The 26313-nt window shown below is 39.8% G+C and overlaps 2 protein-coding genes across 9 annotated transcripts; one reads left to right on the plus strand and one right to left on the minus strand.

Annotated features, from left to right (window-relative positions):
- Positions 1 to 1294: 1294 nt before the first annotated feature.
- On the plus strand, positions 1295 to 17544 carry LOC134284465 (ketohexokinase-like). 8 transcript variants are annotated; one of them, XM_062843321.1, is made up of 7 exons: positions 1305 to 1415; positions 1477 to 1605; positions 1683 to 1783; positions 4930 to 4983; positions 5153 to 5353; positions 5574 to 5900; positions 5965 to 6657. In XM_062843321.1, exons 4-7 carry the CDS (start codon positions 4954 to 4956, stop codon positions 6406 to 6408), a joined length of 1002 nt encoding a protein of 333 aa, XP_062699305.1. In that variant the 5' UTR covers positions 1305 to 1415; positions 1477 to 1605; positions 1683 to 1783; positions 4930 to 4953; the 3' UTR covers positions 6409 to 6657. The 8 variants fall into 8 exon arrangements, with proteins under 8 accessions (XP_062699309.1, XP_062699310.1, XP_062699307.1 ...); XM_062843325.1 differs by lacking the exons at positions 1683 to 1783; positions 4930 to 4983; positions 5153 to 5353; positions 5574 to 5900; positions 5965 to 6657 and adding exons at positions 16361 to 16471; positions 16532 to 16856; positions 16916 to 17154; positions 17210 to 17544 and having other exon boundaries at positions 1295 to 1415; XM_062843326.1 differs by lacking the exons at positions 1683 to 1783; positions 4930 to 4983; positions 5153 to 5353; positions 5574 to 5900; positions 5965 to 6657 and adding exons at positions 16364 to 16471; positions 16532 to 16856; positions 16916 to 17154; positions 17210 to 17544 and having other exon boundaries at positions 1295 to 1415.
- LOC134284464 (aminopeptidase N-like) lies at positions 17499 to 20173 on the minus strand. The gene is made up of 2 exons (XM_062843320.1): positions 18334 to 20173; positions 17499 to 18275 (listed from the first exon to the last, which is right to left on the minus strand). The coding sequence occupies exons 1-2, from the start codon at positions 20134 to 20136 to the stop codon at positions 17598 to 17600; spliced, it is 2481 nt and encodes an 826-aa protein (XP_062699304.1). The 5' UTR covers positions 20137 to 20173; the 3' UTR covers positions 17499 to 17597.
- Between the last annotated feature and the right edge of the window lie 6140 nt (positions 20174 to 26313).

The following is a 26313-nucleotide window of genomic DNA, read 5'->3' on the forward strand; positions in this document are numbered from 1 at the left end:
GAAATTCAACAAAATACTAGATGTTTGCCAAATATTTAAAGCTAAACTTGCTAAATGGCTAAACAGATTTGTAGCTGTCGCACGCACTACTCTAAACATTTATATTTTCTAGGATGTTTTCGGGAGTTATGTCATTTCACACCTTGAGTTTATTTTAAATCATGTTTGCATATCTTTATCACACCTTAAACAAGAGATGTAGAATAAATTCCTATTTTTTTTCTCAGTTTCCTCGATAACTTTCAAACTTATTCCAGATACCTAAAATAACGCAAATACGGTAAAGAAACTATGCAGCATATGAATCATTTTCTGCGAGAATATAATTACAATTTAAATAAAGTGAAATTATTGGCTTAACTTGCGGAGTTCCGAAAAGTCAATCGTTGAGTGCGTGCGTCATCGTGTGCTCCCTGCATATTACTATTCCGAGCTGTGGCCGAAACTCTTACAACGTTTGTAAAGGCATACTTTCGATGCATATTCATATAGGGTATCGCGCCACTTGGGCGGTGGCTTCTACATTCGTCTCTTTTCCACTATAACTCAGTCAATTTTGAACCAATTGACTTGAAATGTTGTACACGGGTAGATACTATACCTATCTCACCACACTCAAAAGTTGTGTCAATTGGTTCAAATTTGACTGAGTTATATTGGAATACAGACGAATATAGAAGCCACCGCCCAAGTGGCGCGATTCCCTAGGTAATTGTTTCCAATCAGTAGATTTAGTTTTGTAATGTTTATCAATTAGCGCGTGTTGTTTTCTATTGCATTTTTTTTTCAATGTATGGTGGTCAGCGGTGAATTTCTCATAAAACTTCCAGTCACGAACGGAGAATTATATGGATTCACATAAATTGGTGAGCTCGTTTCATGAAATTGATTCGTTGTGAAAATTCAATGAATATTCGTTTCAAAAATATCATAAAGTAATCAAACAAAACTACTGCTAAAAACGTTTACAAAATTTTTAAATACACTTGTTGGTTCAAACAAATAAATTGATGGTGTTAAATCTTCATACACTGTTTTCATGTAAAATACATAGGTTACGTCTGGTATTTATTTAAAGTATTTTAATGGTTCGTCCTTCGGAAGTTGGAAAAAATGGAGAATTTCAAAATCAGTTATAGCTGAACTTTCACAATACATTTGCTTGCTGTTATAAGCCACAATAGAATACCTATCTAGAAAAACTTTGGGCCATTTAAATTCAAACCATTCACGAAAGGTGTCGCTAGGTATGTACGTACAAAGCGTCATATTCCGACGCTAAGGCATAAGTCCATGCCTCACGACGATGGTCTCTTGCCATGGATCTAACGCTGTCAGAGAACCGATTGTATGTATGTAAGGTACATCGCTTGTTTTGCTCCCCTCGTTCGTAAATCAGCTGAATTTTGCAAATGGTATCTTTCGCCGTGTCTGTATTGTGCTGATACGTGATTGAGTGTCTGTTTTTATTTGTAGATAAAAGATCCTATGTGGACTTATTTATAATATCCTCATATATATCAGACGAGCCAGTCTACCAGGCGGACACAGTTGACGACGGCTACAGCACAAAACTGTCTTTTAGGGAAATCAAAGTTCACTAAGGTAAGTGGAAATCTTTTCTCCGTTGTGATTCGGTTTCGATGGTGAAGTTTCTTATCAAGCTATGCTACTACGCTCAGGTGGCTTATCATGTTTGTGAATCGTACCTCGACAAATCTATGCATTCAGCTAAATCGTTGAACGCATTTTATTGGTGTCGCCCGCAGCGTCCACATTATTGGTGAGGACAAAGGTCAATAACTTTCTCGGAATCGCTTTGGATGCCTGCCGAACCGATGCATGAGTGACATATTGCATCGCTATTATTAATTAGATTTAGGCTTGGTTCGGTTATTGTGTTATGTGCGATTGTGTTCTTTAGATGTGTCCGCCATGAAGATCTGAGTTTTGGAAGACGTAAACAATTTTAATATATCCATTTGGATGTTATCCTTTTGCAAAATAAAAAGTGACAGTAGAAAGACGTTCACTGCTATTAATTAGTTGTACAGGATAAGTATTAAAAAGGAGCTGATGAAATACTAGGTAGTGTAATATGCATGGCTACGATCGCCTACTGTGCTTTCCAAGTTCTCGCACTATTAACTATAGTAGGCTAACACTATAACAATACCGTTCAACTATCAGGATGCTTCTACTTCATCCAGCTCAAAAGAAAGCATCGAAGTTCTGTTTGTTTTTTCCTGCTTTTGATTTTTGTTTGGTTAGAAATGAAAACGAACGGGATTACGCGGTGTCATAATCACTTCGGATAGGATGCATTTGGGAGCGTACTCATGCGTTACTCATGCAAAGTAGGAATTTTGGCATACGAAAGTCGGGACATTTGTTTTAACAAAATTTTACTTAGTTTATTCGACAATAACTGGTTTTCAATGTGTACTACTAGTTTCTAAATGCGTCATACTTTAAACTGTACAAAGTTGTTTTACGTGTTACCGTAATCCGGGGTAACATTGATCAGAATTTTCGATCTTTCTTGAATAATTATCTTGTTAAAGCATACATTGCATGTTTTATATTTTTAAAACAAGTACTGGCCCTCGGAGTATGTGTTCCCAAGCAACCAAAAGTTCGGATACCACTTGAAGAACGAACTCAGAAGTTTAAGTTTGGTTCAATTCAAGTTTCGTTGAACTTAAATCTCCAAAAAGTTCCTTACGTATTAGTTATGAACTTGGAAGTACATGTACAAGCTTTTGACATCTCCTCAAAATGACATTAATGTCGAAAAAAGGTTCAGAAACAACTTATGTTGAACTTTAAAACCGAGTTCAATCAAAATCTAACCGAACTCATGTTGAACTTTTTCGTGCCTTCAAAACTCAAATATAGTTCATTTGGACATATTCCAACAACTTGAAATGTTCCGTTCCGAACTTGTTTCGAGCTTGTTTTGAACTTACTACTCAAAGTTCGGATAAATATTAACCGTACCAAAAGTGAACTTCATTTGAACTTCGGCGACAGCGGGGCCGGGGAGAAATTCTCATTCAATTAAATCACTCGGAAATCGAGCGCAGCAGCAACAGCTTGTGTTAATTTCACAAGTACACTTCATTTCACTATAATATTTCAACGTACTTACTTGTAATCAACCCAAAGCACCCGTATTGTATGGCTAAAAGGCTGCCCCCGCAGCGGAAAACTGTTCTGCGCAGGATTCCGCCGGAGTTTTTTCGGCTGCGGATAAAAGTCTTCCAGCTTTGCGGGATGTTTCAATCCCGTCTCACTTGTCGCACCAGCGTGCCGGTAATCGACGCGATCGTTGTCACTGAAAACTAAACTAAACTATAATCAACTTTTCTGAATGATAGGCACTGGCACTAACTTATTGCTTTGCACTTGTTTTAATTACGAACCAAAACAAACTGAAAATGTAAGTTCACAAGAAGTTCCACGTAAACTTCTTTCGAACCTTCGGCTTCAGGTTCAAAGAAAGTTCACACGCGAACCTGATTGAGCTCTACTAAATGATATCAGCACATTGAGTAAAATCCCGCAGTGCCTAACAACCCTTACATGGAATAGTGGTTAGGCGCCGGCTTTCAACGAGGAGAACCCGAGTTCAATTCTCAGTAAGTAAAAACCATCAAAAATTATTTCAAGGTATTAGTCAATTTGGATTTCACATCTACTAATGTCTCATAATAAAAAATTACTTTTGAGGACTTTAGCGCATTTTTTTTTTAATTTTTTCGAAGCTTATTTTTAAGCTGAATAGCGTTCCTTTCAGCGACACAAGTGTACTTTTTGTGAACTCAAGTTCGGTTAATTACTTAAAAAGTGAGCTGAATAGAATGCTATTCATATTCCTTCGAATAGCTGATCAAGCCCAAACATGCTATTTTTCCCGAACTTTTGGTTGCTTGGGTTAAGCTACTCGAAAAATTATTGTAAAACTTTAAATCATGTTTAAATAAGTTTTTTAATCTAATTTTTGATTTTGTTGATTTGGGGTAACATTGATCATGTCAGTGATCAATGTTCGTTTGTGTTGAAAATACCCTTACTTACTAAATTCGGGGTCGCTGATTTCGAATATGTTGTTCAAATTCTTACAAGTTATGTGCTTTTTGAGTTATTTTAGGATTAAAACCCTCAAAACCGCGAATAACGCCTAAAGGTAGGCAATGGCTTGAGGAATTGATAGCCGACTTTTAATAAATCGTATATTTCATTGAAAAAGAGCATTTTCATAAAAGTTTAGTTTGTTAAATCCAACTCTAGGATATCATATTGAAGCAATACAGTGATTTCGAACCTCATATTGTATCTAGTATTCACGCCAAGCATGAATGTTTGACAATGTATCTCATTGCGTTACGAAACACAGTTATGGAAAAATCGATTTATTTCAATGTTTATGAAATTCAATTTTTATGAATTCCATGTCATTTAATAGCTAAATGATAGCAGATTACGATATACCATTCGATAGCAGAAACTAATTCAATGTAAAATGCTTGTTTGAACATTTCATGAGGTCAGTCAAGGCGATCAATGTTACCCCGCCGATCAATGATACCCCGGTTTACGGTACTTCTTCCATTAAACGGTTTCTGCAATAAAAGCTAACAGCTAAATTTTCTGCAAAATTTTGCTGAATTTCAGCACAACGTTGCCTAACATTTGTCAAAATTACTGCATGTTTCGGTCTATTGTGCTGAATGTCAACAATTCGGTTTGCTGATTGTGTTCAGCTCGAAAAAAAAAATGTATGTGTACATCTCTCTATGATCCACTATCTATCGCTTGCAGTCGTCTTTTTAACCACTCGTGGCTGTTGGATGCTTACTTTATGTTTTAAAACTACTTCTCGTTTCTTGTTCCTTCTATCTCTGTACCGCGCACACTTCTAATCAGTTGCAAGCAGCGCTCTCTCAGAAGATGTCTAGGCGAGAAATGCTAGTCAGACATGTAAGTACTTCGTTTTTTGTCCGTATTTTTTTTTCCTACGTGCATGCTATTTGAGTGTTACCAAATTTAAGCGGGCTCGAGTGCAAGGATAAACATCCTTAAGGAATCTTGACCTGTTACATTTTCCTTTCATGCATCGCACTAAACCAGCTGCATCACTTTTTTTCAGGAGTCCCAGGCATCCTACATTCCTAACTGGCTCGAGTGCCATAGAAAACCAGTCACAATGATTCTGCGGTTGTACGCCAGCCTGATCCTTCTCTGGGACTTTAGCGTTATCCTGCTGTACTTTGCCATGCAGCTACTACGGTCAGTCTATCAAATAGTTCGACCTCCGAAGCGCAAACCCGTAGCTGGCGAGATTGTTGCGGTAAGTTTTCAATAACAAAATTGGTGAGGCCCACTCAACAGTTAACCCAAGTAACTTTTTGATGGCCAATTAGTCTTGTAGAAGTTTTGAGAACCATCATAAAACCTGATACCTTTTGTTTTGGATTTATGATGTTTCTAAGAACCTCTTTTAGTCTATATGACTAAAAATGTTACTAGGGAATAGACGATCCAACAAGTAAAGTATTTCAACTCTTCAGGTATTCGGAGCAAGCAGAGGAGTTGGTCGTGACTTGGCGCTTCAAATGGCGGAGCTGGGCGCCAAAGTGGCTTGTGTTGACATCAACTCCTCCGAGAACGATGTGCTGGTGAAGAGTATTAACGGCAGCGGTTACATCGCTCACGCTTTTGAATGTGACCTTACGAACAAGAACGACATCATTCGCACAGTAAATGCAATCGAAAAGCAGTTCGGTCACATCACCATGTTCCTCCACTGCTGTGGAGTCCCTAGTCCGAGATCTCTGATCACCGAACCACCACCAATTCAAGCCACTCTAAATCTGAGTGTCGTCTCGCACTTCTGGGTAAGGTCTAGATTTTTATAAACTCATTCAACTTACTGACCACAATTCATCCATCCCCATCCAGCTGCTGGAAGCGATCCTACCAAAAATGAAACGCAACAATCACGGTCACATCGTGTTTCTCACCTCGGTGGCCGGCCTTAGCGGAGTCAAACATCAGACGCCCCTGTCTGTGGCGCAGTTTGCCGTCCAGGGCCTGTTCGAGTCTGTCCTGGATGAGCTCCGTATCGAAAAGTTCCTCCGCACCATCAACATCTCGTTGGTGCACCTGTATCCATTCGTTGTAGCGGACAACTGCCGCAACGATATCCGCATGCGGATTCCGTCCGCCTTCGGGATCATCAGATCCCAGGATGCAGCCCACAAGATTATCGATGGTGTTCGACGCAATCAGCTGGAAATCAGCATTCCCAAGTATTGCCTTCCGATGTGCCACGTCTTGAAGTTGCTACCACGTCGAGCAACGCTACTGCTTCGCAATCTGTTCGATACCGGAGTGGATTTCTAGTGTACCTTAACGTAGTGGAGATGTTGCCAGATGTCGCGGTTGATATTTTTGCCATATAGTGATTCTAATCGTTGGTTGTATTTTGACATATCTCTGTAGAAATCGACAAGCCTGTTACCTAAGACTTGAAATACTTGTTGTAAAGTAAGAAAACTTGTACATCTAAATAGGACACTTTCGGATCCCATTTGTAGGGGACAAAATCCAGTGGTTAATTTGACTAAATAAAGTTACTATGTATTGAAAAGATGATTGGTATTATGAATATTTCGAAAATTATCAACATCCAACGAATGAGATAGGTCTCTGCATAATGGATTTGAAACCAAGTCACAAACTGGGTTTGCCCAAATATCAGACAAAAAGCCGATAATGCTGTTTACTCAACTTCCATCTAAATATTATAGGTAAAGACCGCCATGCATATTCTAGGGATTAATATATTTGAATCAGAGATGCAGAAAACCACTTCAATTTCTTCAGGTTTGTGCTAGTATAAGAAACGGGGTCTCCTGACGGACTAATCCAATTAAAAAGGCGATTTGACGTCCATAAATATCGCCTTCGCTAGCGCCCAGCTTAGCCAGAGAGTCCGCTTTCTCATTGCCCTGAATCGAGCAATGTGAATGGACCCAAGCTTTGGTGATGGTGTACGAGCGTTTGGACAAAGCACTTAATACTTGGCGTATTCCATTCAGGAAGTACACTGAGTGCTTCTTCATCGGTTTCATTGATCGAACAAACTCCAGAATGTCGGTAAAATGATGTAGTGGTCGGGTGGAAGAGCGTTGATGTACACTGATGTGTAATATATAGCTGCTAGCTCAGCATCGTATACAGAACAGTATAGATGAAGGTACCTCCCCTCCAGCATCATATGCCAGTAGTACACACTCATAAAACGAGTTCGAGGATTCTGTTCGAGCATCATTTTTGAAGTTTTCTATGACCAACGGATTTACAACCTCGCACCGGATGAGGATGCCGAACTACAGCTCCGCAAATATCTCTAAACTCATAATTTGAATCGAGTTCATGCAAGCTAACGCAATCCGAAGGCAATTATACGGAACCCGTTAAAGCATTAGTAAGTATGTTTTTGCCGCAAATGAAAAATAAACCGTATTCTAAAAACGACAGAATATTTGTGTGGTGTAGCATGATCAGATTTTCCAGATGCGCTAAATGATCAGATATTCCGGATACACAAACGTACTTTTCCTAGGGGTATTTGTAGTCGAACCAGACCCAAGATTTTGACAAGTTTTTTTTAGAAAAGAACCCTGTAATGTTCTACCCCTGTAATGTTCAAAGTACCCTGTAATGGTATTTACAGATCGACTGCTGTTGATCCTGAAACAACAGTCATCTGCAAACTGGCATTTATGTCTCTGACATAAAAATGGCAAAGAAGGGGACTTAAACATGAACCCTGGGGGACACCCATGTGGCTAATTCGTGAAATGCTTGAGTCGTCATGAGCAACACTCATCTACTTCTCAAACAGAACATTATACAAAAAGTTGTTCAATATTGGTGAAGGTCAGTTTGTCAGAAAAGACATCGACACAAACTTCCATCAAAAGCCCCCTTGATGCCCAAAACTGCTGAGCCCATTTTCTGCTTTTCAAAGGCAAGCTGAATTTCTGAAGAAAGCAACGCTAGATGGTCGTTTGTTCCTTTGCCTCTGCCAGGGGGAGCGACACTAGTTTTGCCAAGCCAAAAAACCTCAAAAAAAGCCGAAAAAAGTCGCTAAAAGCCGCAAAAGTTTTGCGGGTTTCACTAGGTTTTTTAATCTTTTTTCGACTTTTTTATAATTTTTCGGCTTGGAAAAACTAGTGTCGCTCCCCGTGGCCTCTGCAGATATCAAACTGCATATCTGACAACAAGCCATTTGAGTTAAGATTGTTGAAATTTACTGAATTCTCAGCATTGTCAGACAGAAGAGCGGAAGTTGTATTGGAACATCATCTTTAGCGATGTACATAGGTTCCCATGCATTCAAGGATGCTTTTTTTCTGACTATCTTTATCAACTTTCAACAATTAATAGCATCAACTAATTTCAAGACCTCGGTGTACCAAAGAAAACCATTAAATTTTCTGTGTCCAATCCGGTACCCAATAAATAAACAGTACCGTGTATTTTTTTCGTGTAAATTGCCTTTTGTGTAAATTATGTTTAGCGTGTTACACCGATCTGACAGCTCTGACAGTAAGGGACTAAATATAAATTACGTAAGTGGGTACCAAGGATTGTTCACAATCTGCGAAAAAAATCGTGACCATGACGCTGCTAGTATTGCTCACTGGGATTGTTAGTTCGTTAATATTCAACTACTATTCTAAGAAAGAATCCAATAATAGTATTCAGATAAGAATCTTCAAAAATCATGGGAATTTGCTAAGAATCAATAATGCTTAGAATTTTACCGCCAACTTTTCCATCAGGAGGGGCCAGTAGAGCGTGGAGGTTCATTTTTCATCAAATCTCGAATGCACACTGAGCCGTAGATCAAAATTGGGATCAACAGCTTCCGAAGAATGCGAACAGATTCGATTTGAAATGTCATATTGACTATGAATATACTTCATCGTAAATAGATCTACGGCCTCTGACGCATGAGAAATTTGGGCGCAAGAAATAAAAAATCATCACTATTTATAACTCTGGTCGAGGTTCTTTTGAAGAGCGTCCAGGGCTGCTTATTAGCAACCTTGGAAGGTTCTGGATCTGTATTTCTCTAAGAGTGAACCTTCAGTTGTATTGTTCAAAGTACATCTTTGTCGGAATTGCCCTAAAGACAGTCGGGTTTATTCTGCGCGGCGTGTGAGGTGAGACGAGGTGACAGAGATCGACTCGATCACCTTTGATTTGCATTAGCCATCTCACGTCCAGTGTTGGTAAGCTCACACTCAAAGCACACTCATGAGCCGCTCCTGCGTGAGTAAACTCGCGGACGATTCTGAATCGTTTTCTCACGCGCGAGTTTTTCATGCAAAATCTCGCTCTCACGAGTCAAGCGCAAAAATCTCATTCTCTCTAAAATAAAAGCTCTCATTTTTGAGTAACGCCCATGCCGCACAAGGACTGTGTTGGAAACACACATTTTTTTAAATTGCTCGTACGCTCACATTTTTGCAAAATATCAATATTTTTCGGTATTTGAAGGTGGTTTATAAACCTAGTGAGGTTGCGATGTCGAAATTATTGCAAAATACATCCTCATGTGAGCGTACGAGCAATTTTTAAAAAATGTGTGTTTCCAACACAGTCATGTGCGGCATGGATGTTTACTAAAAATGTGCAGGCCGAACACATTTTTGAGCGTAGCCGTTTTTGCGTGTTTGCTTGTAAAACGATATTCAATGTTGGTGTACGCTAGATATGTTCTATCATGCAATCCTTAAAGCTTCGATGTAAATGATAACAACACCGAAAAATAAAGCAATGAGTGAAACCACGAGTTAACTCATTTGAGATTTGAGAATTTGAGTTTTTACCAACACTGCTCACGTCACGTGTGACGAAACCGACCGTCTCACCTAGAGCCGTAGCGTGCGGTTGGCCAGGTTGGCCTTCGGTAAGAGCGCAAGCTTCAGGGGAGCGCCGAAAAGATCTTAAAGCTAGAAGGAAACAGAATGTTGTTAATGTTTCCTAGACTGTTATCAAGATTTAAATATTTACAGTAGGGGTACTCACACGGGTACTCACTAAACAGATTGAATTGCTGCGTAAGCCATGATTTTCTGCTTATTTGAAATGTTTCATGATTTTGCTTATGAAATAATCAATGATTGCCTTGGTGATCACGACGTTTAATCAGTTTACGCTATTAAGTGAATCCCCCTAGTATTTATATAAGTTGAGTATTTTAATGAGCAAAGCCAAATGAATAAAATAGTGAAAGATTTTGGGTGTCTTCATTAGAGATTTTCAGCACGAGGCTGGTTCATTTCTTAAAATAGTGAAAGTTCATTTCTGAAAATTCCGTAAAAATTCTTACTGGGAAATGTCTTTAGGTTGATTTACTCTTGCAAATCTAACAGAAATCATTCAAGTCGTTTTCATCCAAAAACCTATCAGTGGTTTTTTTTTTAATTTTTATTTCCTCAAAACAAATGAAATATTCAAGAATTTTATTCATAAATTTCAATCGGAATTTTTGCTGGGTTTCCATCAGGAAATCTTAAAAAATATTTCAGAAATTCGTCAAGGGAATTCTTTGAAAAATTATCTCAGAATTCATCCTGAAAACCTCGCAGGAACTCTTTCAGGAATTGTTGAAAAAAAAAATAAATTTAAATTTTCTCTGGTGATTCATCATGGAATTCCTTTAGAGATTCAGAAATTAGTCAAAGGATTCCTCCGGATATTTCTTAAAGGATTTTATTCAATAACCTCCTTCAATGAAAATTTCTGCAAGAATATCTTCGGATTACTTGAAAACCCTTCAAAAGATTTCCTTAGTAATTCCTCCATGGATTCCTGTAGAAAATCCTGCAGAGATCACTCTGGAAATTTCTTCAAAAACGCATCTGAAAATTCCTTCAGAAATTCTTCCATGGATTTTTATGAAACATCTATGAATTTCTTTAAAAATTCGAATAAAGTTTCCATCAGAAATCTCTATAGCTTCCTCAGGAAAAAAAGAAATCTCACATTGCTTAGAAAATCTTTCATTAATACCTTCCAAAATTGTTCCATGCTCAATAGGGATTGACCCATATATTTTTTTTTTTTGTAGAATTTCACTAGAAAACCTTTCATAAATTTCCGTACGTCACGCTAAAATTGGGAAATTTCAAACCTATAACCCCACCCCAACTCCTTCGTATTGGATTTTACTTTATTTAATACATTTCTTGTCACACGGTCACAATCCCCGCGTCTCTCCCAGCTAAACGTGATGATCTCTACATTCATCCGGAAAATCCTAGATTGGGGATCCATTCAGAAATTTCTCCAGGTGTTTCATAAGAAAATCTGCCATTGATTTCATCCAAAGTAACTCCAAAGTTTTTTTTCGAAAGCCTATCATAGATTCCTTAACTCCAGTGATATCTTGTAAAACCTTCCTTCAGAGATTCATTAAACAACTTTTTCAGTGATTCTTTCAAAAATTCTTCCTAGTAGGGTATTGGTTCCCTTATTAAGCACGTGGCTCCCATTTTCATCCTACTGAAAACAAAGGAATTAAGCTTTGTTTGTTTTGTTTCTTATTTCTGTATTTTTTGTTAGAAATGAGCACCCATGAAAACAAAAAGAACGGAATCAATCGGTGCCGTAATCGCTTGTTTTCGAATAGGATGAACATGGGAGCGTAAGATTAACGATGGCACTCGTACCCTACATTTTTTTTGAAATTCTTTCTGTGGTTCTCTACAAGTTTTTATAGTAATGTCGGGCATTTCTTTATGAGCTGTTTCAGTAATTCCTACAAGCATTATTCCATGAATTCCATTTGAAACCGAATTTCCACCAGATATTCCTCCAGATATTCCTTCAAGAATCCCTCAATTTGATTTATTGTAGTTATAACTATAAACATTAGCAAATTAACAATGTCTATTTGTCATGGGCGCCAACCTGGATGCTTGCCAAGTGCACCATTGACACGGAAACAAATTTCGTTCGTTTGAAACAAAAATATCCATGTTTATTCGGTAAACTGATAAAATATTTAAAACTAAAATATTAATTTTTAAAACTAACTCAATTACATATTGATTTCTACCATACCCATTGAAGAGCCCCCCGTTCCGCCGTCGAGAACATAAACAAAACTCTCAAGTTCCAGCTGCAGCACCAAAGAAGATTTCCTCTTGCAAAAAAAGTCAACTTTCACCAAAAGTTTCCACGAAATCCCATTGATTTCGGGAGCGTATGTTATCTACATGATGTTGGCATTGAAAGTGCCACGCGGGAAGTGGGTTTTCCTAGAGAAGGAAATGACTTTGTAAATTTAATTGGAAACAAATATTTCCGTAGGTTCGACCTGCCACGAAAAAACATAAATTTTCACATTTGTTTCCAACATAACCTGTCAGAAGATGCATGTCTGTTTCAAAAATGGATTGAATTTGCTTCAAATGTGACGTTCGATTTGCTCCAAACAGTTTTATTTTTGTTGCCAGAACAAATTGACAATTTATTTGAGTTTACCTGAAATATTTTTGATTTTACCATGCTTTTTTCTGCGTGGAATTACGCTACGGCTCTGGTCTCACCTCACACGTTGCGCAGAATAAGCCTCCAGGCCCAGTGCCTGAAAGTGGCATGATTTACAAAACTGCAGATAACTTTTGATAGGAAAAAAAGATATCTCTATTTTTGATATGGTGTGTATAAATGTCTCAGCTTTCAATTAATGCAAAAATTTTGAAAATCGATGGTTGCCAACATAATGAAAAAAAGTGTTGGTATAAAAATCCAAGATAGCGACCAAAATCAATATGGACGACCCAACATTTTATAACTGTAAATATTAGCTCTATCTTTCCTCTTTTCAACAACGTTTCATTTTGAGGGAGTTTTTGTAGAAACTTTCGAGTTATAACAGTTCAAATGAGCCCACATTTGACCAAATACAATTTCTTTATTTTTTTAGCAGGGACTTTCAGAAAGTCGCCACCTGAAGCATTTTTAAAGACAAGGTGTGAATAGTGGGCCGGTCTCAGCGAGAATTACTCATATACTCATCTTACAGCATAATCCATTTCAAATGTCAATTGACGAATTCCAGGAAGGATCATAATAAGAATTCTTGAAGGTATTCATAGAATTCATTCCAGGACGAATCGCTGGAAAGTATTCAAAAATAAAATTCTGGAGGAATTCGTAGAGGAATTCCTGGTGCATTCTCTAGAAAAAAAAAATAGGAGTAATCCCTGGAAGAATTCCGAAAGTTTCTTTCCTAAAACAATAGTTCACGCAGAAAAATATCGATAGGTAGAACTTAAAAACGTATCGATTAGAATCTACCATTAATGTTCGCATTGAGTGAATCCATCTATTTTTTTGTTTCTATTTAGCTAAATTTTTGATTCAACAATTTTTCCAAATTGAACAAAATACTTAGCAAAATTTTATTGTCAACAAATCTTCACCATTGTTTCTATAAAATAGTTTTGTAGAATCAACAATTTTCGTGTTTTATGGCCGCCATCTTGTATTTGTGAGGTAAACATTGCAAGTGTTGGAAAAAGTGCATACGACGAACAATAATGGATTTCTTACAATTATGTGAGTTTATTAAAAAGTTGTAGTTTTTCTTTTGGTTTTTCATGATACTCCTGTTGATAAAGGTAAGTGTGCAATGAATTGTGCAGCTTTGGATTCGTAATTTTACCAGTATTCTTGATTATTTCAGATCATTTGAAACAAGGTAGAACATGTTTTTGTCTCCGGAAAAGAGAAATCATAGGAGGGAAGTTCAAGGTAATTTTTAAAATATACAATATTTTTTTATGATAACTTATTTATTTACTTCGGAATGTGCTTTTTCTTAGATCGGATGAATCAACAGTGACGATGTTACCGGCTGCAAAGATTTGTTAAAAGGGATCGCACCACATTACTACATAACGCTGCCAATATTTCTATTGTAGCAGCTTTTTTATCTTGGGCTGTGTAAATTGTTGAATATTGTATTATAAAATCGTTTTGTTTTCTATTTACAAACATATAAATAAAACCTAATGAAAAAAAAATGTTTTTTGACTCTATTAATAAGATTTGCTAACTTAAAAAAAAATTTTTTTTGAAGCAACAAATATGAATTTTAGTTTCAATACGACCCCTTTTATTACTTCAAGGCATTGCTTTTGTAGAGTTCATAAATCGCATTTTTGTTTCAAAAAAAGTTTTGTTTTGGTTTTGACAGCTGGCAGATTTTGGGCGTTTTTAGGAACAACAAATTTCTTTGTTGATATCAATTCATGCATTTGTTGAATCAACAAAATTTGATGGTAAGCCTTGAGTCTACAATAAAATTTGTTGAAACTATTCATGATTCTTTTGGTTTTACAATAAATTTTTCTGCGTGTTGGAGAAAATTCTCGAGGCATAGGGAGAATTTCTGAAGAAATCCCTTGAAAAAGTTTTGATAGAATCCCTGAAGGACTTTGTAAAGGAGCACCCCTGGGAAAACTTCTAAAGGAATCGCTGGAGGAGTTCCTGAATAAATCCATGGAAAACTTCTTGAAGGATTTCTTAGGAAAAAAAAGAATCTCAGGGCATATTCCAGGACGAATTTTGAAGGAATTTCTTTGCAAAAGCTATAGGGGCTTGCTACGGGGGGTATTATTGAAGGAATTCATTGATGGATTCCTGAACAAATCCGTGGATGAACTCCTAAGGGTTTCTCGAAGAAACATTTGAAAGAATTGTAGAATGACTTTTTGAAGAATTTCCTGGCTCCTGTTTGCATCCCTATAAAATTATCTTTAAGAATTCTAATACACATGACTCAAGGAATTCCTCTAAAAATTCTAGGAGTATTTTCATCTCTGGAGAAATTCTTGAGCGCATCGCTGGAAAAAAGACGATAGGATTTTTATAATATCTGGAGGAAACCCTGAATAAACTTTTGAAGAGATCCTGAAAGGAATTTCAGATTGAATCACAAGAGGAATCTTTGGAGCAATCCCAAAAGAAATTCCCGGAAAAATCCCTGGAGGGATTCCTGGAGAAATTCCTAAGAGAAACACTGAAGGAATTCCTGGATGAACTTTCGAAAGAATTGCTTCAAGAATTCCTGTAGGTATATCTCAAAGACTTCCTGAAGGAATGCCTGGAGTAATCGTGGAAAAAATTCTGGAATAATGTCTGGATGAGTTCCAGAGAAGTTCCAAAGGAATTTCTAGAGGATTACCTGGAGAAATTCCTGAATAATTCCTGGAAGAATAGGGTAAAAGCACTAGACTTCGCCACTGCTCTAGTCTTCGCACCCTCCATGCAAATCCCATATTATATGAAGTGGCGATGATTAGTGCAGATTTTTAGGGGGGCGAAGTCTAGTGTTTTTACCCTATTCCTCGAGGAATTCTTGGAAGAATCCTGCAATACTCCCTGCAGGAAATCCTAGATGAAATCCTGGAGGAATTCTTGGTCAAGATTCTGGAGAAACCCCAAGAGGAATCTTCAGATGAATCCACAGAGAAATTTCTAAAAAAAAAGAAAAGAATTGATTGATTGATTTGTCTTTATTAGAGAGACTTTCAGCCCTTGGCTGGTTCGTCTCTGAAAAGAAAAGAAGAATCCATTGAAAAATGTGTGGAGGAATCTCTGAGACAATCCTTAGACGAATCCCAGGAGTAATCTCTGAAGGAGAAATTTCTGGACAAATTCCTGGAAAAAAAAATCCTGGAGGTATTCGTATTCCAAAAGGAATTCCAGCAGAAATTTCTGAAGGAAGATTCCTAAAGAAATCTCTAGAGAAACCCATGGAGGAATTCCTGGAGCAATCCCTGGAGGACATGAGGAATTCTTGGGGGAATCCCTGAAGGAATATGTGGTGAAAACCCTGGAGGAATGCTTAAAAGAATTCCTGGAAGAATGCCTGGAGAAGTTCTTAGAGGAATTTTAGGAGGTATCCGTAAAGGAATCCCGGAAGCAATCCCAAGTTTTAAGGAAATCCGTAAACAATTCTTGGGAGAATACCTTGATAAAAATCCTGAAAAAAATCCAGGAGGATTTCTTGAAGAAATCCCAAGAAGAGTTCTTGGAGGTATTGAAAAAATTCTGAAGGAATCCATGTCTGCAGTAATTTCTGAACGGATCATTATAGCAATCCTTTATTTTATATATCGTTTTTTGTGAGTAATTTCTTATGACGGACAGTTCATGCCCAAGAAGGTCTTGGGTGCACAAGCTATGACTTACGTGGTTTAAGCCTGTTATAACTGCTGTGCAATATTGACAACAAATGAAACAATTGTTCTCCTTCCAGCAGCCCCCTCTAATCCGAAATGGCCGTGAAGCGAATCCTATGCGTAGGCCTCTGTAATCTGGACATCATCCAACTGTGCGACAACTTTCCCATAGAAGACTCAGATCAACGGTACAATCCACATTAACAGCGACTCAGATCCGTTACAAACAACCTCCATCTTTCTCGTAGTTCTACCCGAAGCCGCTGGCAACGCGGTGGCAACGCATCGAACAACTGTACCGTACTGGCCCTACTCGGAGCCCGCTGTGAACTGTTGGCCACATTCAGCGATTCGGAACACTTCGGCTTTGCACTGCGGGATCTCGAGCGTCGAGGTATTGAAACAGGGAGATGCGTGGTACACCAGGGTTGCGAAATACCACTTTCAACGGTTTGGTTGAGCGCAACGAGTGGGAGTAGAACGATTGTGCATTCCAACCCGGACCTGCCGGAGCTGACGGTGGAGGAATTCGGGAGGTGTGATCTGAGGGAATACAGCTGGGTTCATTTTGAGGTTTGTTTGGGGAGTTTTGGGAGCTGGGAACGAAGGCTAAATCCAAAGTTATGTTACAGGGCCGGCGTAGCGCAACAGAAATTGCGAAAATGATTTGTCGGATCAAAGAGTGGAATGAAAAGAGCGACGCAGAGTACCAGATTACCGTTTCGGTTGATTTGGAGAAGCCACGTGATTCTAACCTGCTGTTGATAGCGAATGCGAACGTTGTGTTCCTCGGTAAAGACTTTGCGCGTTTTCTTGGGTTCGACTCATCGGAGGAAGCTGTTCGCGGGCTTAGAAACTCGCATCCAGGAAGGTAAGGTCATCAGATATTTGTTGAGTCAATTAAAAATTTCTCAATCCCGTCACAGTTACACGATAATCTGCCCTTGGGGCAGTACGGGTGTCAGCGCTCTAGACGAAAAGAATAACTTCTACAGCTGTGGTGTGTATCCACCGGAAAGTGTACGCGATAGTTTAGGAGCGGGAGATACCTTTTGCGCTGGATGCATTTTTCAATTAAATCGTGGCAAGCAGCTTCAGGACGCACTTGAGTTTGGATCACGATTAGCCGGTTTGAAAATTGGCGATTTTGGCTTCGATCATCTGAAGGAGAAAATTCCCGATATGATGTAGGGCTGTTACATGATTTTTCCATAAATAAAACATAGGTTATGAATAAAGTCCTTTATCCATCAAAATCATAGCCCAAAGTGATAAACTTATTTACTTTTACAACTATTATAATCTCAAGAATATTTAACGACTTTCCTGCTGTTTCATATAGCGTTCAATAAAGTCGACAGCTCCCGGCTTGTCCCAGATGTTTATGTCCCGCGATCCGGAACCTTTACCAGCGACATGAAGACCAAGGGAAGCCTCCAGATCGTCAATCAACTTAAGTGTTTTTGCGCTCTTTGTACTCTTCGAGGCACGTTCGAGGGCAGACTCGAGCGTTGGAGATCCCAAAGTTTGCACAAGATCCGGTTCATTTTTCAGCAAAGAGTGAAGCATGTTGAAACCCTTCTCATCTAGTGCTTTCACAAAAGCGGTCATCGATTCAGGGTTGGATTTTTCCTTCAATTCCACCAGTACTCGTCGTAGGTGCTTCTCGTTATCAACGCAGCTTAGTACACTCGCAGAACAAGAATGCTGTTTGTTAAGCTTGATAAGTAACCATTCCATCTCCTCATCAGTTGCATTCTGCAGTCCGTAACAGTAGGTCACTCGAGACCAATTTGGCTCAACGGGTGCGTTTTTGGCTACTGCCTGCTGGAATCGAGATCGAGCTTGTTCTAAACAATCCTTCTTACCGAGCCAACAAGCAAGACCAGCTATATCCGAATGTATATGAAGTTCCATTTGCGGTGTACTGCTCTTGATGCCCTGTGATGTGAAACTTTGATAATACGGCTCAATGAGATGTAAGAAGAAATCCTAGAAGATAGGTTTGAGCGAATTATTCTCAATATTGGAAAATAGTAAGAACAACTACCTTAACGACCTGCGGTGGTTCAATTTCGCGATAATACCAACTTTTCAATACAATATATGCGTCATACCACACGTCGTAACACGTTTCATTCCTAAGGTACGTCAACAAGTTTAACAATACCGAAACATCTAGCAAATCATCCTTGACCAAGTTCAAAGCATCGTCCAATAGCTGCATCCGACTCACTCGATGAATACTGGAAGCATTCGACTGGAGACCTCGAACGATCAGTTCCCAGTTGCGTTCGTCGTAGTTAACCCGATAGAATCCAAATTGCTCCTTGTTGAAGATGATCCAGTGATCGTTCGAAACGTCGAATTGAACAGTCTCGTTGGGTCCAGTAAGCCACTGGAACGGCCCCAACTGATCAAAGTGCGATGGCTCTGTAGCAAAGTTGTACGGAAGGATCTTCTGTGAAACGTTTTGTGAAAGGATCACGTTTCCATCCGAGTAAGTCCGGTGCACATTCAGCAAAGGGGGATCTTCATCGCTATACATCCACTGGTTGAAAATGGCCTCCAGTGTCATGCCTTCCGGAAGATTGTAGTCATCCTTCCATAAGGTTTGAGCCTCCGAACACAACTGTGCCGACGTCAAGGTACGGGGTTGCCTGTTCTTCGACAATTTCTTCATAACAGTATCCCACTTGATATCCAATACGATCAGCCAAAACATGTTCAGAACACTACTCGGTCGCTTATAATCGCGTAATAGTGATCGTTGTACGACATCTACCTGGTAGTGCATCATCATGAACTCTTTGGGATAAATCTTTTCGGCGTTAAAATAAGTATAAACGTTCGCAAACGCTTCAAGGAGTCTCTCTTCTTCTGGGTCTATCAAATTTCCGAACCACTGGAGCATCAACTTGTTGCCGGCTGATTTCAAGAATTTGGCTAATTGGTTGAAGTCATCCTCTTCCGGGTTGTACATCATGGATTGCTCATTGACGAACTGTCGCTCAAACTCCGTGAAATTGGAACAAGAAAGCTTGTGTGGGATGACGATCAATGTGTAGTCCGGAACATTATAGTCTACAGCGGTATGATTGTCCATGATCTTTACCAGGTCGTTACAAAGCGAGGTTACATAGACCAAAGATTCCAGAATTTCTCCACGGGCCACTACAGTCATTTTACCTAGGTATTTAGTGCCGAAATCAGCCACAAAGAATCCCACATCATAGACGCGCATCTCAGGAGTTACTCCGAAGCTTGAAATGACGTATCCCTCGCGATCGTGGCTGGCTGGAGGATCATTCAAAGGAATGTTGGACCATGCTCTGATACTTTCGTGATGAACTACCGAGATCTTGAAAGTCGATTTATGTTCCTCGCCGAAGTTGGGGAATGCACTTGGACTCTCGTGAAATCCGGATTTCCTTGGTTTGCTCATCAAATAGTGGCCGACCGACCCGTCATTATTTTGGTACGATCCTTTGAACATAGCATCGTTATCGGACGCCGTGCCACTAAATGTGACCTGCAGTAGGTAATTCCCCGCGGGAAGCGGGTTTTCCAATTTCAAAACTACATTCCCGTTCGGTAGTTCACTTGATTGCACCGCATGTACTGCATCCTTATCCTTCAGCGTAACATCCTTGATCGTAAAATTTCTCGCCTGAAGTTCAAACTGTCCGACTTCTTCCGTAACGTTGAAGCAAATTTGAACAACACCATCGAATGAATCGCTTCCACTGTGAATTTCAGTCGTAAATCGAACATCATAGTTATTTGGCACCACTTTGCCGGCCAAGCTGCCACCACCAACTATCAGGAACAAACTAACCACTCGGATCAACATCACGATCCTGCAACCACTCGAAACAAACTGAATCACTCCGGAGTCGAAACGGCGTTTTATGGCTGAGCGAGATGTTTTGAAAAATTCTCGTTCGTTAAGATAATCTCACTCATAAGGAAAGAGATTATAATTAGCGATTAACTACTACGAAGTGATAGTAGGAACTCTTCATTTGCATTTTCAAATGCATCAACTGAAAGACCTAGGTTCTCGAGAAAAATGTTTTGTTTTGAAAGTTCATCACTTCGTAACCACCGTCAAATGCGGATAGAGGTTATCAAAGTGTTTTTGCAATCGGTTTACACATTGATGCAAGGTGTACCGATAAGCTTCCTGCTATTTAATTGTAAATTGATTATAAATTATTCCATTAGTTCGCTGGAAGAGAAATATGGAATTCCGCGTAATGGCTTTCCTTAAAAATAATCTAAAGAAGTTCTGGAGAAAATTACAGGAGGGCTCCAGGGAGGAATCCTTGAGGGAATCAATGGTTTAAGTTAAAGGAAGAAACGAGTAATGAACTGTTCTTGAGAAAAGAATAAAGAAAAATAAACTTTATTTTCTTAGTTTGTAAAACACAATAGGATACTAAGTAGGTACTTCTAGGAAACTGTTTAAGCTGCTAGTACACAGGGTCAAATATTTGTCCGAAAAGAAACCAATGCTCAAACATCTTGTTTGACTCGATCAAATTTTCATTAGTGTCAAACTGATGTTGTTTCTTGAGTTCTTTCCTTGTCAAATATTTGACCCTGTGTACTACTGGCCTTAGTACTGAATCTTCGACTAGCCTTCCAATCGACGCTGGTAGCACATGGTCAACCAAATGCACATCAAGCAATCTAGTAGGCGCGCAAACGGTCGTCGCGTCACTACTTCGTGAACGTCAAAGTGTAAACACAAGTTACTTCCTGGGGGTTCCAAGCTCCACATTTGGCGGTCCTGTCAGAAGAATAGCGAATCTTCTGAATGATGGCAAACGGGTGCAGACCCGGATGAGAGTGCTCGTTTGTTCAAATTTCCTGACGTGTGTGTGAAAAAGTGAGTGAAAATGGAAGTGTTCCGCAAGATCGGAATGGGCTCCTGTGTAGAGCAAACGGCCTACCCAACTAACATTTCTGCTGTATAAGTGCTTAATCCACCACTTTCACATAAGCGTTTGCTCCATAAGCTCTTATGCAGCTACTTTTGTTACTTGGGTAGGCAGTGATGAGTTTAGATAATTGTCTGGGAGATTGCTCTCTTTAAACGAACGATTTATTGTCGGTTGAATTATTGCAAAAACTTTGCTTGATTTATTTACTTTTGTGTCCCGTAGCGTGACCAATTTGGCGATGTTTATCCTGCCAAAATCGCTACAACAGGGCTGGTAGCAATGACTGATGGTTAAAATAGTTATTTTAGTGACCAAGTTCACGAAAATAGTGACTAAATAGTGACTTTGAACTTGCAAAAAAGTGACTAAATAGTGACTTTTGGCAAAAAATATGAACAGCGACCAAAAATTGTGAGCCGACTTGATTCAGAAAATCTTAGGGTACCGCATAATAGACATTTTCAGGAAAAACTTCTCCACAAAAAAATAAAATAAATAAATGTATGTGTCTACAATTGTTCGCAGATATTGTGCATAACTAGATAGACATTAAGTCAATGAACAAAAATGGTTACATATTGGAACCTACAGCTTCTCTTTAGTCGGTTCCAGTAGAACCTCGATGGGGAAGCAATGGAACAAGTTCCTGGTATTTTTTTTAGTCAAAGCTGATATTATCTAGAAGAATTTAGGATGAAATACTCGAAGGTTTATTGAACAAATTCCTAAAAAGATTTATATGGAAATTATTGCAGATATTTTCTTTGGACCCTATAGAAAATTTCAGGGAAAAATTATTGGGCCTGATTTGAAAGAGCATTCGGCCAATTCGTGGATTTACTGCGGGTAGAAATCATGTTGTTTGCCTGAATTTCTGGATTCGTGCATAGTACGAATTAAAAAAAACAATTGCGAAATGAAAGAAAACATTTTCAATATTTTCCTGGTAGGGAATGACGATGCTTCGGATACGAAATTTCTTTAAAAAGTTCCTGGTGAATATATCTGACGATCTTTTCTTTATATGAAAATCATCTTACAAGCAAATCTTGAAAGATACACAATGTATTAGAGACAAGACACTGTGCAAACGAGAGCAACTCTGAGAAATACAGAGTTACTCCTTTTATCGATGAACGACGAAAGTTGTCGAAAGACGTCCCCAAAATTGCATATTTCATTCACTGCCGTTCTACGCATAATTGTCCCATGTTATATGGGATTCCCATATAACATGGGACAATCGGGCGTAGAACGGCAGTTCAGCACACGCAACACTTTGCAGTTTGACATTGGTGCCAGGGGAGAAAATCTTAGGAACTGTGAGGAATTCTGAACAACGCTTCAAACACAGATTTTCTCTCGTTTGAAATGTCTTACCCCTAGACAATGTGTGGGAAAATTTATGTAAGAATTTCTCACATTTCTTTGAGTTTATTTGCGAGGTACCCCTCAAAACTATAAGAACGTGAAAATTAGAATTTGCTTAGACAATTGTGATAGAATTCCTGTAGTATTGAATTTCATAAAGTTTACATTTTGAACATTTCTGAGGGATTACAAACAACGCTCATTGACGAAAATTCTTGAAATTTCTTTAAAAAATCATATTTGAAGAGTTTTTGAAAAAAGTTTAAAAACAGTTCGATGTGCAATTTCTCATTTGTTTTCGAGCGGATTCTCCGTAGAGTTCCAGAAGAAGTCATTGAGTTTACAGGGTAGCTAGTGTCTGGAGTATCTGAAAATCTGGAAAGTTTGAGAAGTCCCAGCTGCAATCGACCAGTTATGTTTTCTCCTTTATCAGACGTTTTGATGTATTCAACATCTTCTTCAGGGTTGATAGCTATCGTTTCCAATAAACTTTATAAATATCAGCATATTGAAAATAAAATAGTCAACACAATATTTGGCGATGTTCCTGAAACAACTCTTGTCAAAAATAAAGAACAATTTCTACAGACATAAATTTCAAATATTTCTCTTCCAAAGAATTTTATCAGGGAATGGTTCACGAAATATGCTAGAATTTTTATCCAGGCGTTGAACTGGAATCACAGACATACAGACGTCTCACTCTGCTTACTTCCCATCGTTTCCCTTTTTAACGGATTATTAAAATATTCCATAGGTCGCAAATCGCTCGTTCATGGCGCTCGCATCGTTTTTGCTCCTGTTTGACGTTTGCTCACTACCGCCATCTACTCAGTGGATTTGCGAACCACAGCGTAATAAGCATTGGGCGGTTATGATTTCGTGACGATGATTTTTTTCGCAATCTGTTCCAAGTGATACGTCTGTTTGTCTGTGCTAGAATATTATACCTACAGAAATCATACCATCAGAAATTCAACAAAAGATTTTGCTAAAGATAAAATATCGTATAATATTCAGTTATTTTCATTTATGCAGAAATTGTCATGTAGGTCATACAGGAGAATGTTTCGAGGCCAGCAGGTTCTCATCGACAATTGTAACGAATTTGTTCAGTTCTGGCAAATATATCCTTAAATTCTTATGTTACTAAATAAAAATCCTCTACATTTTATTTCCGAGGATACCGTTACAAGTTTATTCAGATTTTTCCCCAATATTTGTTACGGTAATAGTTCAAAAACATTCATCACTTTACTATAGAATGACCAGAAACTTCAATGGAAAAGTATGCTTTCTAGTATAGGCGCATGAATCTTGTGCAAAAAGACTGAACGTGTTGTCTGATGAGATGAAACATTTTCGAACTAGAAATCTCTCTGATAGAGACACCTGCAAAACGGTGAGTCGATAAGGAGAGCGTCCAATATAGCTCTGGTCCTCACAAGTTCCTACCTCATGCTTCCACGGGTCAAGCGATGACAAAGACCGCCAGCTAAGAGTTGTGTGCTTAGCTGGTAGCGCAGCCTGGGCACTGTTGTCCTTCTGACATCAGCTAGATTGAGGAGGTACGATCCGAGTGTCTGTTCACCAAGGAGGTGCGGCTCAAACAGCGTCTGTTCTGGCATCCAGCGGCTGAGTAAGAAACGCTGCACCACGCCCAGCTAGATCCAAGGTGGTAGCCCCATCAGCGTGGTCGTCCCAGTGTTGGTTGGGACGTTAAACAGAACTGGCACGATGGCCCTCCGGCGAGACAGGAGTGTTGGCGTAGGCCCAATAAGCCACCCGTAAAAATCCCCATTGCGAATAACATAGGAGAAAATACGACTCGATACAATCGGCAAAGACCCACGCGACGAAATAAGGACTACGATTGGAAACTTGGAACATGGAATTGCAAGTCACTAGGTTTCGCAGGATGTGACAGGATAATCTACGACGAACTACATCCCCGCAACTTCGACATCGTGGCGTTGCAGGAACTTTGTTGGACTGGACAGAAAGTGTGGAAAAGCGGGCATCGAGCGGCTACTTTCTACCAAAGCTGTGGCACCACCAATGAACTGGGAACAGGATTTATAGTGTTGGGCAAGATGCGACAACGTGTGATCGGGTGGCAGCCGATCAACGCAAGGATGTGCATGTTGAGAGTTAAGGGCCGTTTCTTCAACTACAGCATCATTAACGTCCACTGCCCACACGAAGGGAGACCCGATGACGAGAAAGAAGCGTTCTACGCGCAGTTAGAGCAAACATACGATGGTTGCTCGCCGCGTGACGTGAAAATCGTTGTCGGCGACATGAACGCGCAGGTAGGAAGGGAGGAAATGTACAGACCGGTAATCGGGCGAAACAGCCTGCACGCCGTATCGAATGATAACGGCCAGCGATGCGTAAACTTTGCAGACTCCCGTGGTATGGTAGTCCGAAGCACCTTCTTCCCCCGCAAAGATATCCACAAAGCCACCTGGAGATCACCCGACCAACAAACAGAAAATCAAATCGACCACGTTCTAATCGACGGTAAATTCTTCTCGGATATAACCAACGTCCGCACATACCGCAGTGCGAATATAGATTCGGATCACTACTTAGTCGCTGTATGCATGCGCTCAAAACTTTCGACAGTTATCACCACGCGTCGAAGTCGAACGCCGCGGCTCAACATCGAGCAACTTCGTAACGTAGAAGTGGCTCAAGACTACGCGCAGCAGTTAGCAGTGGCCCTACCAACGGAAGAGCAGCTTGGCGCAGCTACACTTGAAGATGGCTGGAGGAACATCCGATCCGCCATAGGTAGTACCTCGGCTACAGCACTAGGCTTCGCGACTCCGAATCACAGAAACGACTGGTACGACGGCGAATGTGAACAGTTGAAAAACGAGAAGAATGCAGCATGGGCGAGAATGCTGCAACACCGTACGAGAGCGAATGAGGCACGTTACAAACAGGCGCGGAACAGGCAGAACTCAGTCTTCCGGATGAAGAAGCGCCAGCAGGAAGAACGAGATCGCGAAGCGATGGAAGAGCTGTACCGCGCTAAGGACACACGAAAGTTCTACGAGAAGCTGAACCGCTCGCGCAGAGGCTTTGTGCCACAAGCCGACATGTGCCGAGATAATCACGGGAATATTCTCACGAGCGAGCGTGAGGTGGTCGAGAGGTGGCGGCAGCATTACGATGAGCACCTCAATGGCGACGTTGCAAGTACCGAAGATGGCGTGGTAACAGATCTAGGAGTATGTGCACAGGACGAAAGACTTCCGGCCCCTGACCTTCAAGAGATTGAGGAGGAGGTTGGCCGGTTGAAAAACAACAAAGCCGCTGGAGCAGATCAACTACCAAGCGAGCTTCTAAAATACGGTGGAGAAGCACTGGTGAGAGCACTACACTGGGTCATTACCAAGATTTGGGAGGAGGAAGTATTACCGGAGGAATGGATGGAAGGTATCGTGTGTCCCATCTACAAAAAGGGCGACAAGTTGGATTGCGGGAATTACCGCGCGATCACACTACTGAGCGCTGCCTACAAGATACTCTCTCAAATCTTATGCCGCCGTCTATCACCGATTGCAAGAGAGTTCGTGGGGCAATATCAGGCTGGATTTATGGGTGAACGCGCTACAACGGACCAGATGTTCGCCATCCGCCAGGTGTTGCAGAAATGCCGCGAATACAACGTGCCCACACATCACTTGTTCATCGATTTC

Source organism: Aedes albopictus, unplaced genomic scaffold (genome assembly GCF_035046485.1).
Source record: "Aedes albopictus strain Foshan unplaced genomic scaffold, AalbF5 HiC_scaffold_155, whole genome shotgun sequence".
Taxonomy (NCBI): Eukaryota; Metazoa; Arthropoda; class Insecta; order Diptera; family Culicidae; genus Aedes; species Aedes albopictus.

Coding starts and splice junctions, on each gene's coding strand:
- LOC134284465 (XM_062843323.1), top strand. CDS start 4,954: ATGTCTAGGCGAGAAATGCTAGTCAGACAT. Junction 4,984..5,152: donor GAGAAATGCTAGTCAGACAT/GTAAGTACTTCG, acceptor ACTTTTTTTCAG/GAGTCCCAGGCATCCTACAT. Junction 5,354..5,573: donor TAGCTGGCGAGATTGTTGCG/GTAAGTTTTCAA, acceptor TCAACTCTTCAG/GTATTCGGAGCAAGCAGAGG.
- LOC134284464 (XM_062843320.1), bottom strand. CDS start 20,136: ATGTTGATCCGAGTGGTTAGTTTGTTCCTGATAGTTGGTGGTGGCAGC. Junction 18,276..18,333: donor AACCACCGCAGGTCGTTAAG/GTAGTTGTTCTT, acceptor CCTATCTTCTAG/GATTTCTTCTTACATCTCAT.